The 13,612-nt window shown below is 40.4% G+C and overlaps 1 protein-coding gene across 1 annotated transcript in view; it reads left to right on the top strand.

The window, feature by feature from the left end:
• The first annotated feature begins 379 nt into the window (after nt 1–379).
• LOC125009175 (butyrophilin subfamily 1 member A1-like) overlaps nt 380–13,612 on the top strand; it is a 17,777-nt gene continuing 4,544 nt past the window's right edge. The window contains exons 1-6 of the mRNA XM_047586894.1: nt 380–582; nt 7,718–8,065; nt 8,496–8,834; nt 9,288–9,398; nt 10,021–10,344; nt 10,682–11,008. Coding sequence (XP_047442850.1) covers nt 516–582; nt 7,718–8,065; nt 8,496–8,834; nt 9,288–9,398; nt 10,021–10,344; nt 10,682–11,008 — 1,516 coding nt within the window. The 5' untranslated portion in view covers nt 380–515. The remainder of the gene's footprint in view (nt 583–7,717; nt 8,066–8,495; nt 8,835–9,287; nt 9,399–10,020; nt 10,345–10,681; nt 11,009–13,612) is intronic.

Below are 13,612 nucleotides of genomic sequence, written 5' to 3'. Positions count from 1 at the left end.
GAACAGACGCATGCGCACTCTCCTCTGAAGACTGGTCGGTCCTGTTCGTTCATGTTTTATTTCTGCTTCATCCTGGTTAGAGACGTCATGTGACAGAAACCTGGAACATGTTTCCTCCTTCATACAGTTGTAGTTTTATCATTAATGTAGAAATGAGAAATATAACTTTACGTTGTCTTCATTCATTTGGAAGCTCTCTACGTGGTGGTGAACTTTAGTAGGTAGACAATGATTGACAGGTTGTAGATCATTATCAGTCACACACTGAGACTCTCTGTACTTTCGTTTTGTAGTGACATATTTCTTTATGGTCTACCGCCCATCCCTCCATGGTTTTATCGCTCCACCTCCGTCACTAGATCTTTTGGGTTTATTGAGATCAAGCGGCTGAAAGAGACGATTCGTCGTCAGCGTCAGAGACTTTGAGCTTTATTTCAAATGTCCATTAAATGTGATCTAGTCAGGTTGATAGATTCAAGTCAGAACCAGATCAGTGAGGATCAACAGAAGACAACATGTCTACTGGGACATCTGCATCACTCTGGTTGACTTTACTGAGCGTCGTCCTGTCTGTCTTTACATGTGAGTAGAAACTAAAACTATGTTCAGAAGACAACGTATCGTTTGACTGGATCTAGAACATCTGATCAACCCCATGTTCAGACAGCCTGAGGGTTAGCCTGAGCTAACAGGTAGCAGAGAGTTGGGTGGGCGTATCTCAACGTCCAGGCTGCTCGGCCATCTTGTGTATCTAAGCTTTCCCTCCACCGTGCTGTAGACATTCAGTGTCCTTGTCTCCTTGTGGTTTTTCGCTGTGTTTTTGGATTACCTGCCGTCTGCAGAGCTTTCTGTCCTTTCAGCCTCACTTCATGTTGTCCTACTCCGAGCTCCTTCCATACAACCAACCTTTCCTGACACCACAGCTTTTGACAAACGTTTGTCCTTAGACATTTTGAAAGTTCACTTCCATGCAGGAGAAAAACTGACATGGCGTCACAGCAATAGCGCTAAGGATGCTAAGCTAATTAAAAACTCACTGGAACCAGATCAGTCTGGTGTCACTCAGTGCGTTTACATGGAAGTTTTTTTTTTGGAACTTATTTTTTATTTGACACATACAAACAAACACAAACTCAACAACATAGGACATGTATGTTACACAGTTACCTTTGCTCTTTAAAAGTCTTTTCCATTCCCTATCCTCTCACTGACCAGATCTTTGAACTTATTATTCTTGTACTTAATACGTTCGTATTCCAATCCACCTCCACGTTCCGTTATTCTTTACCATTATTAAATCTTAGTACGAGTCCTGTACAAGTGAAAAAAAAAACAACAATAAAAAGTACAAGTACTTTACAAGTAAGAGAAAAAACTACAACAATTCAGTAAAGAAAGAAAAAGGAAAGGAAACACACTGCTATATTAATAGAATAAATTAAAATAAATAAAATAAAAATGGAGGTGACTAGAGTTCTGGCGTTGCCTGCCCTATTAATGACCATCTCCTATCAAACACATTAGTTTCCAGCTGTAGTCTTGCTGTGATTTTCTCCATGATAAACACCTTTTTACCCTGTCTCTCCATTGCGTTATGTTTGGGGGCTGCGCTTTCAACCAGGAAGCTGTTATTGTCTTTTTTTGTGATCAGCAGCAGGATTCTCAGTAAATATTTAGAGTTTTTATCTGTCATATTGTCAGGAACTATACTCTAAATGTAAAGTGCTGGTTCCAGAGGGAACTCAATACCCAAATCAGTTTAATCTCCTTCTGAATGTTCTTCCAAAAGTCCTGTATTTTTGGGCAATCCCAGAATATGTGGGTGGAGTCACCCACCAGTCCACACTCCCTCCAGCATAGATCAGTTGTATCGCTGTATTTCCATGTAATAAATGGGGTGTAAAAGTAACACATCTACACTTTCCAATCAAACTCCCTCCATGTTGGGCTATTAGTTAGTTTATGTCCCTCTTTGGATGGATGGATGGATGGATGGATGGATGGATGGATGGATTACTTCATTCATCCCCAAAGGGAAATTAGGTCGTCACAGCAGTCCGGTGTTTGGGTACAATAAAATACAATAGAATAAAAAACTGAGGTATTAAAATAAAGGCAAAGGTAAAAACACAGAATAGGACAAAGACACTTAGAAAACAAAAGATACAAGATACATATGTGTAAAGGAGCAATGTGTCATGTGCAAGGTGGCCATACATAATTGCAATATATAATATGTAAACATATGCATAATCCATGTACATATATATATACACACGCACACACACACACACAAGAGGATATAATATACTATATATCATATAGGTATAATATATGCATATAAGTACTTGATTATGTAAGATAACTGGAAGTGCAAAGTGACAGGTAGTAACAGGTGACAGGTAGTAACAGGTGACAGGTAGTAACAATATGACCAGAACATTCCTCTAACTTAGATGGTGTCTTACAAATGTTCTTCCATTCCTGGTGTTTCTGTAGATAATCTCTGTGCTGTAGGAATTTGTAAAAGTCATGTGCTGGTAAGTTAAATTCTTTTTGAAGTTGTGTAAATGATTTCATTGTTTGTCCCTGAAACATTTGGTCAATATGTATTATTCCTTTTTCTGTCCATTTGTTAAATCCTGAATCCATGACAGATGGTACAAAGTCTGGGTTCTTTGCTATTTTAGTAGCCCTGCTTACAGAGTTCCACAGTTTCAGGTTCTGTCGTACTGCTGACCAAGTTTTCATTGTTCCCCTGATCCATTCGTTTCCCATCCCGAGTCTCTTCCAAGTCCTCTCGTTCAAAAACAGGAGTGATTCTAAAGACACATTTTGACAATGCATTTTGCTCCATCTCCACCCATATCGAATCTTTCTCTTCAGTGATCCACATAATTAAGGCTCTGAGTTGTGCTGCCCAATAGTAATTTCTTAAGTTGGTAAATTCAACCCTCCCTTCTCTTTTTTGCTGAGAAGCGTCTTGTATTTAATTCTCACTTTTTTATTTTGCCATAAGAATTTTGACATGATTTTGTCCAGTTTTTTTAGAAAAGCTCCAGAGATCACATGGGCAACGACTGGAATAACAACAATAATCTTATATTATATAACCTTATATATTCATTCTTACTGCTTCTACTCTTCCCAGCAGAGTCAATGGCAAAATCTCCCATCCAGCCAAATCATTCTTTATCTCAATCATCAGTTTCCCACAGTTAGCCTCAAATAGCTGAGCTGTACCAGGAGTGATAATTATACCCAGGTATCTAAACCCTCTTTCGGTCCATTTAAAGTGGACCTCATCTTTAAGTTCCCCTGGACAATGTCCTGAGAGCATCACAGCTGTTGATTTGGCTTCATTCGTCTAATCCCCTGATATTTCACCATATTCCTTAAAGTTGTCTAGTGAAGCTGGTGTAGACGTGGAGGGCTCACTTATATATGTTAGTAAATCGTCTGCAAATAACAACGTTTTATGTTCTATGTCCCCCTCATCTTTTATGCCTTCTATGTTTTTATTTTTGTCTTATTGACTCTGCTAACGATTCAATACTTGCAGCAAACAGCAGCGGACTCAGACAGTCTCCTTGCCTGACTCCTCTTTTGAGGTACAAAAATTCTGAGCAACAGCCATTGACTCTGATCCGTGATTTGGGATTTTTATAAACTATTTTATCTAACTCAAGCCTATTTTTTTTTTTAATCTGGGAAGAATGGAGCTGTTAGATGTCCTTTTATGTTCTAACTCCAACTCTCTGATCTTGCTTTCTAGTTTTCCTCGATGTTTCAATCGAGCTTTTTTCCATCTGGATGTTATTTCTATTATTTTCCCTCTTGTGACTGCTTTTCCTCCCTCCCACAAAGTTGATGGTGAGACGTCGCCATTGTCATTTATTTGAAAATATTCCTTTAAATGTTGCTTTAGTTCTTTGATTACCTTCTCATCTGATAGGATCCACACATTGAGTCTCCAGTACCTGAAGAAGGATTCGCTGCCCAGCTCAAGAGATAGTATGATGGGGGCGTGACCACTTAAAGTTATAGACTCTATACTGCAATTCCTGACTTTGTGTAAAGTGAAAAAGTCTATCCTCCAGTAACTAGCATGTGGGTTAGAAAAGAAGGTAAAGTCCTTTCCTTTAGGATCATTATGTCTCCATGGATCAATAAGGCCTAATTCTTTCATAACATTATTTAGGACTCTGGATGTTTTTGTACTTGGTCCCTTCTCTGATGGCAGCCTGTCTAATTTACCATCCTGTATAGTATTAAAATCCCCCGCCATAATTATCATCCCTTGTCCATTACTGGAAACTATATTAGCTGCGTTTTTGACAAATATTTCATTCTCCTCATTTGGGGCGTAGATGTTTAATATCGAAATAGTCATTTCTCCTATTGTGCCAACACCATGATATATCTCCCCATGTCATCTTTAATCACTTTCTCTGCAGAAAAAGGTAAAGATTTATTCATTAGTGTGACCACCCCCCTTTTCTTGCCATATGAAGCATGGAAAACTTGGTTTAGCCATTCCCTTCTCAGTTTTATGTCCATTCTCACTCAGGTGAGTTTCTTGTATTAGGTGCAGCCTCCATCAGTGTGGTGAATGTCTTAGTCCCTGTTTCCACAAACACCTTCAGTTTTGCAGGATATGGAGACTGTGCCTTCATGTTTTTCTCCTTCTCCTAGTTTCCTCTTCTTCTGTATCTCGTTAGTGTAATCTTGGTTGAAGTAGATGGTCCGTCCCTCGTGTTATTTTTTGTTTCCATGCTTGCTGTATGATGCGGTGTTTCACCTGGTGATCAATAAAGTGGGTGATGATGGCTGGCGGGGTCGGGGGGGTCGTGCTCTCTATCGGTTTGGCATTTAGCAGCGATGCGCTCTTTCGATGCGGATGAAGTCAGTCACACATCCTATGGTGTCGTCTCTCTCTGCTCCCTCCGGGATCCCATGTATCCGCATGTTGTTGCGCCTCCACCTTGATTCCAAGTCGTCACATTTTGCAGTTAACATGGCCTCTTGGTGAAGAAGAAAGGCGACTGATCTTTCCAGCCGCCCTGTCTTCAGTCTCCCCCAACCTTTCTTCCACGTCCACAGTTCTCTGCTCCAGCTCCTTTATATTAGTTTCTAGTCTCACCAGAGCTTTATTGTTTTCAGTCTCCGCTTCTGTTTGCTCTTGTCTTAACTTGCGTAGCTCCGCCAATATTACAGAGTCCTGTTCCCCGCCGACGAGTCCCTTCTCCGGCATGGCTCCCCTCGCCGAGTCCGTCTCCTCAATGTTCGCGTTCTCTTTTTAGACCTTGTCTCCATCCATTTCATTTTTTGTTGTTGTTGTTGACTTTCATTGACAGGTTTCCTTGACTTTGGTCCACTTTCCGTTGTTAATGATGTTTAAAAGAGCCAGTTTTAATTGGTTTCTTCGAGAGCTAACTTTTTATGCTGTCTTCTCCAACATGGCGCCACCTGAAGTCCTAACAGGAGAACTTATGTGCATGTGAACACGTTACTCCAATTAAAATTGGAGTTCTCATTATCCAATTGAGACACTCAGATAATGCGATTGGAATTCGATTTTCTCCAGCATGTAGACGGTAACAGCAGTTTGCAATCGGATAATGCGTGTGTTCATGCTCCACAACCACTGAGCTGGCGTCTGACCCCGGAACAAAAACATCCAGAAGAAGGTAAACAGAGAGTAGAAGAACCTTTCTTGCGCTGCATGTAAACTGGGACAAGGACTGTAGTCAGAAAGTTTGAGCATAGCTCCATTAAGCTCTGCATGTAAACGCACTGAGCGCCTCGCATCAGTACCAGTATCTGTATCCATCCATAGTTATTTCCTGTAATTTATTTACACTTTGACCCTGTTTGATTAGTTTTATTCATTATTGTGTAAAATGATTACACCATTGTGTGTTGCATGTTTTTAGTCAACTTCATTCTGACTCATTATCACTAGTTTTAAACTTCTTTTACACCTGTATTTATTAAAATGAACCTCATTTACATGAAGTAAAGAGTTGACACAAACAGGTCAAAACTGACTGATGCAAATGTTCATAAATAAAAGAGAAAACAAATAGAATTAGAAAAATGCAGCGTTTACTTAATTTTGTAAATGTAAGTCGGTGTGTGTGTGTCCGTGTGTGTGTGTTGAGGTGTTGCTGGGTTTTAGTTTAGTTTCCGTTCAGAGTGAGACTGCTGCACCTCACACAAACTGGATGAACAGGTATGAAAGTATGAGGAAACTGAAAGTCTTCCTCTTTCTTCAGAACTGACAGTAGAGACACACCTCACCAACACCTGTCTGAACCTGTCAGAGTAAAGCTGACACTGTAGAAGTAACATGTCTCAGCTACTATCTAACCTAGTCAGCAGCAGTAGGTCATAGAGATGATGGGAATGCGACTACACTCCAACCAGACATCTCTTCCAACCACTGCTGTGTCGTCTGCAAATAATGTGACAGCCAGGTTATCTGGCTGAGCAGTCATACGTGAACAGAGTGAACAGAAGAGGGCTCAGCACACAGCTGTGGGGGGAGCCAGTGCTGAGGGTGATGATAGAGGAGGAGATGTTGTTGATCCTCACAGTCTGCAGCCTGATTGACAGGAAGTCCATGACCCAGTTGCACAGGGAGGAGTTCAGTCCAAGTAAATTAAGTTTATGAACCAGTGTCTGTGCAATTATTATGTTGAAAGCAGATGTGAAGCCCAGAAAAGCAATGTCGTTCTGTACCAACCCTGGACCAACTCTTACTACTGATTGGTCAGAAAAAAATCGTCATGATGCAGCGCCAGGTGCAAAGCAGGATGTTTTGACTAAATGAGATGAGTGTTTTTGACTAGTAGTAAACTGATCACTTTTAACTTTCTGCTCTCGTGTCGGTATAATTATAATGACTGGAGTTGTACAGGACCTTTCAGAATGACAAGGTTTTCAAACTCCTGCTGTAAACTGTCTTCTCCCAACAAGGACAGAAAAGCCCTCACCTCCGGGTTGGTCCAGAACGCCATTACTTTTCCAGTAAAAACCGGGACAGCCAATCAGTTAGTCATTTAGGTTTGAGGTGGGACTTCTAGCAGAGACCGACTGTTAACCTTTGTGTTCTGTAATCATTAACTAAACACTATGGACGGCGGTTGTATTGGTAATGAAGACCCAATAGTGGCTGGATATTAGTAGAGACATGTCCCTAACGTCTCTACGTCCCTGTCCTCACTCCGAGTCCATTCCTTATTCTTCTTCTTCTTTGTGTTTTCTGGTGGACACGTTTGTTTCCATGGTTTCTAGCGCTGGTTGCACTGCAGACTGTAGCGTTCCTGCACCAGTGAGTGTCTGACACGTCATTACGCAACATTACAGCAGTGTTCATGGGAAATGTAGGCAGGGGGACAAATGACAGAGAACAGTAGAACAACTCTGACTGACGTCATTGGCTCATGTATCACCGGCCAAACTGGCCAGACAAATTTTAACCAGCATTTGGTTGAAACATTGGACAAAAACATTTACAAATGTTTAAAATGTATTTTATAGTGAAACTGTCAGTTGGTGAGTTCAGGAGGTGAAAATGTTGTTTCATCTCTTCATGGGGGGATGTTGACGAGTAGTTTCCTCGACCAGATGCCACATTACTGAGAACCAGAAACAGAGACATACTAAAGGATAATAACAGCTGATTTCTGTTTGTCTTTGTGTGTCCTCTCAGTTTCCCAGCATGCCCTGGCAGGTGTGGTGGAGGTGAATGAGGAGGCGGAGTCTGTCCTGATACCCTGTCAGTATTCAGGTTTTTTACCTGTGGACAACCCCACAGTGATTTGGACCCGGAACGATCTCAGTCCCAAATTAATCCACAAACGAGGAGAAACAGATGAATTTAAAGGTCAGAACCAGGATTACAGGGGGAGGACATCGATGACACCTGATGCTCTGGACACTAGAGACTTCAGCCTCACTCTGAGAAAACCCCACCTCTCTGACAGCGGCAACTACACCTGCTCCATCAGTGATGGGAGAGAAGACCGGAGAGTGACAGACGTACATCTACAGGTCAAAGGTCAGAAACAAACCTCAACATGTGGTTTCACAGGAAAACAAAGACTCAAGGCCAAACAGTTTCTGATCAAGTGTTGATCAGGAGCTGTTTTATTGTTGGAGTCACAGACACATCTCTGATCTCATCCAATAAGCAGGACTTCATTCTGGTCCTCAAGAGGAAGTCTCAAGGACACAAACACACACACCAGTCCTCAGTGTGTCTCTGGGGTTACGTTGAATAGAAATGTGTATTTGTGATGAAGGGTTCTGGTTCAGTCTCATCACATATCAGACAGTCACCTATGAGCTGAAGAACAATCTGCAAATATTTACCAAAGTCCATCAGGAACTCTGGACCATGAATTAAACATGTGAAGCTGCTTCAGTTCCTCCATGTGAGAGTTATTATTAAACCAGCTGATTCATGATTCTGTCTCTTGTGTCCTCAGTTTCCCATCATACCCTGGCTGTGGAGGTGTTGGAGGGGGCGGAGTCAGTCCTGTTGCCCTGTCAAGACTCTTCTGTTCCTCTGTCCCCCACGGTGGAGTGGATCCGCTACGACCTCAGTCCTTCAACCGTCCACCAGCGTCAGACGTCAGGTGATCAACTGAAAAACCAAAACCATCTTTACAGCGACCGAACCTCCATGAAGACGGACGCTCTGAGCACTGGAGACTTCAGCCTGAATCTGAGGAAACCCCGCCTCTCTGACAACGCAACCTACATCTGCTCCATCAGAGCGTTTGGAAACGAACGGAGACTGGCAGCCCTACAGCTGCTGGTCAAAGGTCAGCAACAAACCAGTTTACTGTATGATCGCACACAGCTGACATTTGTAGGGTTTCCACCTCTAAGGCTTTGGTCCAAGTCAGAGTCCTTCAGTCTCTGTCTCACACTGTCCACACACATCTCATGTTTAATAAGAGGTTGAGTCCTTTATTATTTTTATTTTACTGTCAGTGATCGTCTGATCCATTCACCAAACAGCAATGACAACTGTTAATAGATTAAACCTTCTGTAATCAGTGATGAAACTACCAGAATACGTCAGGATGTTGCTAATTCAGACAATATCACGTAGATCAGTGAAACCAGTCCTGCTCTCTAGTTTTATGTTAGAATTAAATGTCACACAGTAGCAGTGGAAACAAGGTAATAACATCCAGAGAAACTAAATGATTAGATCATGAAGATACAGGTCAGAGGTCAGAGGTCATGATGTTCTTTATGTTTCTCCACAGAACCACCTCCAGTCTGGCCTAAAGTTCTTGGGGTTCTCCTGTTTCTCCTGGTAGTTGTTCTTGGTGTCGTTGGGGGTCTTTTGTTTCATTGTCGACACTACTTCATGTCAGGTGAGTCTCTACTACTACACTACCCATAATGCTGATGGTAACATCTGTCCTTGTTCAGATTCAAACAGCTGCTACAGAGAGATGAAGAGAAAGTTCCAGGTTTAGTTCCAGAATCAGAAAGTCTTCATCAAACCAGGAGCTTTGACTAGTTACCAAGGAGCGAGTCAGGAACACATCAGGAACAAACACAGACACAATCCAGCTCTAATCAGAAGCTCCTGACGTCCTCAATCAGGACCTGAGCTGGATTTGAGAAGCTCTGAGCTCATGAGTCCAGGTCTCTCCCAGTCCCAGTAGAACCAGAGCAGAGGGTTAGGGTTCTTCCTCATCCATTCATCTGGTTGGTTCCTCATTAGTTCCTGACTTCTTCTTTGGTAACTGAAGAAGAAAACTGGTGTTCAGTCTCAAACTAGTTTCCAGTGGTTTGTGTCGGAGGTGAGAGAGACGCCAGGTGAGCTCAGGTCACCTGGTTGATCCACGTCCTCCAACAAACTGGACACTGAGAGTCCTCCACCAGCATGAGACACAGAGACGAGGACGGACAGAGACGTCCTGTTACCATCAGAGCTGCTGCTGCTGCTGCTGCTGCTACAGCTGATGGTGTGATGTGTTGTCCTCTCAGTCCTCCAGGTGGAGGTGGATTCAGGGGCGGAGTCTGTCCAGCTGCCCTGCAAAACCATAACTCGCCTTCCTAAAGACACTAGAGTGGTGTGGACGGATGGAGACAACAGGAAGGTCCATGTGTATGAGAACGGTTCTGACCGTCCTGAAGAACAGAACCAGATTTATAGAAACAGAACGAAGATGATGAAAAATCTGAAAACTGGAGACCTCAGTCTGACCCTGAAACACCCCACAGATGGAGACACCGACACCTACATCTGTAGAGTCTACGACAAGGAGAGAAAGATACTGATGAAGAAACAAGTGAAGATCAATGTAAAAGGTTTCTATCTATCTATCTATCTATCTATCTATCTATCTATCTATCTATCTATCTATCTATCTATCTATCTATCTATCTATCTATCTATCTATCTATCTATCTATCTATCTATCTATCTATCTTCTTTCTTTCTCTCCATCGTTCTTTCTTTCTTTCTTTCTTTCTTTCTTTCTTTCTTTCTTTCTTTCTTTCTTTCTTTCTTTAATTATTTCTTTCTTTAATTCGTTCCTTCTCTCCATCTTCTTTCTTTCTTTCTTTCTTTCTTTCTTTCTTTCTTTCTTTCTTTCTTTCTTGCTGCTGTCTCTACAGCTGATGGTGTGATGTGTTGTCCTCTCAGTCCTCCAGGTGGTGGAGGTGGATCCAGGGGCGGAGTCTGTCCAGCTGCCCTTCAGAACCACAGAGCTGCCTGGAGACACTAGAGTGGAGTGGATGGACGGAGACAACAGGAAGGTCCATGTGTATGGGAATGGTTCTGACCGTCCTGAAGAACAGAACCAGATTTATAGAAACAGAACGAAGATGAATGAAGACCTGCTGGAAACTGGAGACCTCAGTCTGACCCTGAAATACCCCACAGATGGAGACACCAACACCTACACCTGTAGAGTCTACGACAAGAAGGGAAAGATACTGATGGAGAAACAAGTGGAGCTCAGAGTGAAAGGTTTGTTTCTATCTATCTATCTATCTATCTATCTATCTATCTATCTATCTATCTATCTATCTATCTATCTATCTATCTATCTATCTATCTATCTATCTATCTATCTATGTTTTTTTCTCCATCTTTCTGTCTTTTTTCTCTCCATCTTCTTTCTTTCCTTCTTTCTTTCTTTCTTTCTCTCCATCTTCTTTCCTTCTTTCTTTCTCTCCATCTTCTTTCTTTCTTTCTTTCTTTCTTTCTTTCTTTCTTTCTTTCTTTCATTCTTTCTTTCTTTCTTTAATTCATTCTTTCTTTCTTTCTCTCTCTCCATCTTCTTTCTTTCTCTTTCTTTCTTTCTTTCTTTCTTTCTTTCTTTCTTTCTTTCTTTCTTTCTTTCTTTCTTTCTTTCTTTCCAACTTCTTTCTTTCTTTATTTTTCTTTCTTTAATTCATTCTTTCTTTCTTTCTCTCTCTCCATCTTCTTTCTTTCTTTCTTTCTTTCTTTCTTTCTTTCTTTCTTTCTTTCTTTCTTTCTTTCTTTCTTTCTTTCTTTCTTTCTTCTTTATTTATTTCTTTAATTCTTTCTTTCTCTCTGTCTTCTTTCTTTCTCTCATTCTTTCTTTCCTTCTTTCTTTCTCTCAGTCTTCTTTCTTTCTTTATTTCTTTCTCTCCATCTTTCTTTCCATCTTCTTTCTTTCTTTAATTTTTTCTTTCTCTCCATCTTTCTTTCTTTCTTTCTTTCTCTCCATCTTTCTTTCTGTCTTTCTTTCTTTCTTTCTTTCTTTCTCTCCATCTTCTTTCTCTCTGTCTTCTTTCTTTCTGTCTTTCTTCTTTATGTCTTTCTTTCTTTCTTTCTTTCTTTCTTTCTTTCTTTCTTTCTTTCTTTCTTTCTTTCTTTCTTTCTTTCTTTCTTTCTGTCTTTCTTGCTGCTGTCTCTACAGCTGATGGTGTGATGTGTTGTCCTCTCAGTCCTCCAGGTGGAGGTGGATTCAGGGGCGGAGTCTGTCCAGCTGTCCTTCAGAACCACAGAGCTGCCTGGAGACACTAGAGTGGAGTGGATGGACAGAGACAACAGGAAGGTCCATGTGTATGAGAACGGTTCTGACCGTCCTGAAGAACAGAACCAGATTTATAGAAACAGAACGAAGATGAATGAAGACCTGCTGGAAACTGGAGACCTCAGTCTGACCCTGAAATACCCCACAGATGGAGACACCAACACCTACACCTGTAGAGTCTACGACAAGGAGGGAAAGATACTGATGGAGAAACAAGTGATACTCAGAGTGAAAGGTTTGTTTCTATCTATCTATCTATCTATCTATCTATCTATCTATCTATCTATCTATCTATCTATCTATCTATCTATCTATCTATCTATCTATCTATCTATGTTTTTTTCTCCATCTTTCTGTCTTTTTTCTCTCCATCTTCTTTCTTTCCTTCTTTCTTTCTTTCTTTCTCTCCCTCTTCTTTCCTTCTTTCTTTCTCTCCATCTTCTTTTCTTTCTTTTCTTTTTCTTTCTTTCTCTCTTTCTTTCTTTCTTTCTTTCTTTCTTTCTTTCTTTCCTTCTCTCCATCTTCTTTCTTTCTTCCTTTCTTTCTTTCTTTCTCTCCTCTTCTATCTTTCTTTCCTTTTTTCTTTCTCTCATCATCTTTCTTTCATTCATTCTTTCTTTCTTTCTTTCTTTCATTCTCTCATCTTCTTTCTTTCTTTCTTTCTTTCCGTCTTTCTTTCTTTAATTCTTCCTTTCTCTCTGTCTTCTTTCTTTCTTTCTTCTTTCTTTCTTTCTTTCTTCTTGTCTTTTTTTTCTTCTTTTTCTCTTTCTTTTTTTCTCTCCATCTTCTTTCTTTCTTCTGTCTTCTTCCTTCTTCTTCTTTCTTTCTTTCTTTCTTTCTTCTTCTTTCTTTCTTTCTTTCTTTCTTTCTTTCTTTCTTTCTTTCTTTCTTTCTTTCTTTCTCTCCGTCTTCTTTCTTTCTTTCTCTCCATCTTTATTCTTTCTTTCCTTTCTTTCCTTTCTTTCCTTTCTTTCCTTCTTTTTTTCTTTCTTTCTTTCTTTCTTTCCTTCTCTCCATCTTCTTTCTTTCATTCTTTCTTTCTCTCCGTCTTCTTTCTTTCTTTCTTTCTTCCTTTCTTTCTTTCTTCTTTCTTTCTTTTTTTCTCTCCATCTTCTTTCTTTCTGTCTCTCGACCTTCTTTCTTTCTTTCTTTCTCTCCGTCTTCTTTCTTTCTTTCTTTCTTTCTTTCTTTTTTCTCTCCATCTTCTTTCTTTCTGTCTCTCGACCTTCTTTCTTTCTTTCTTTCTCTCTCGTCTTCTTTCTTTTCTTTCTTTTTCTTTCTTCTCTTTTTTCTTTTTTCTTTCTTTTCTTTCTTTCTGTCCATCTTCTTTCTTTCATTCTTTCTTTCTCTCCGTCTTCTTCTCTTTTCTTTTCTTTCTTTTCTTTTTCTTTCCTTTCTTTTCTTTTTTCTTTTCTTTCTTTCTTTTCTTTCTTTCCTTCTCTCCATCTTCTTTCTTTCATTCTTTCTTTCTCTCTGTCTTCTTTCGTTCTTTCTTTCTTTCTTTCTTTCTTTCTTTCTTTCTTTCCTTCTCTCCGTCTTCTTTCTTTCTTTCTTTCTCTCCGTCTTTA

This window comes from Mugil cephalus, chromosome 1 (genome assembly GCF_022458985.1).
Source record: "Mugil cephalus isolate CIBA_MC_2020 chromosome 1, CIBA_Mcephalus_1.1, whole genome shotgun sequence".
Classification (NCBI taxonomy): domain Eukaryota; kingdom Metazoa; phylum Chordata; class Actinopteri; order Mugiliformes; family Mugilidae; genus Mugil; species Mugil cephalus.
This window is presented reverse-complemented; position numbering and strand designations above follow the sequence as displayed.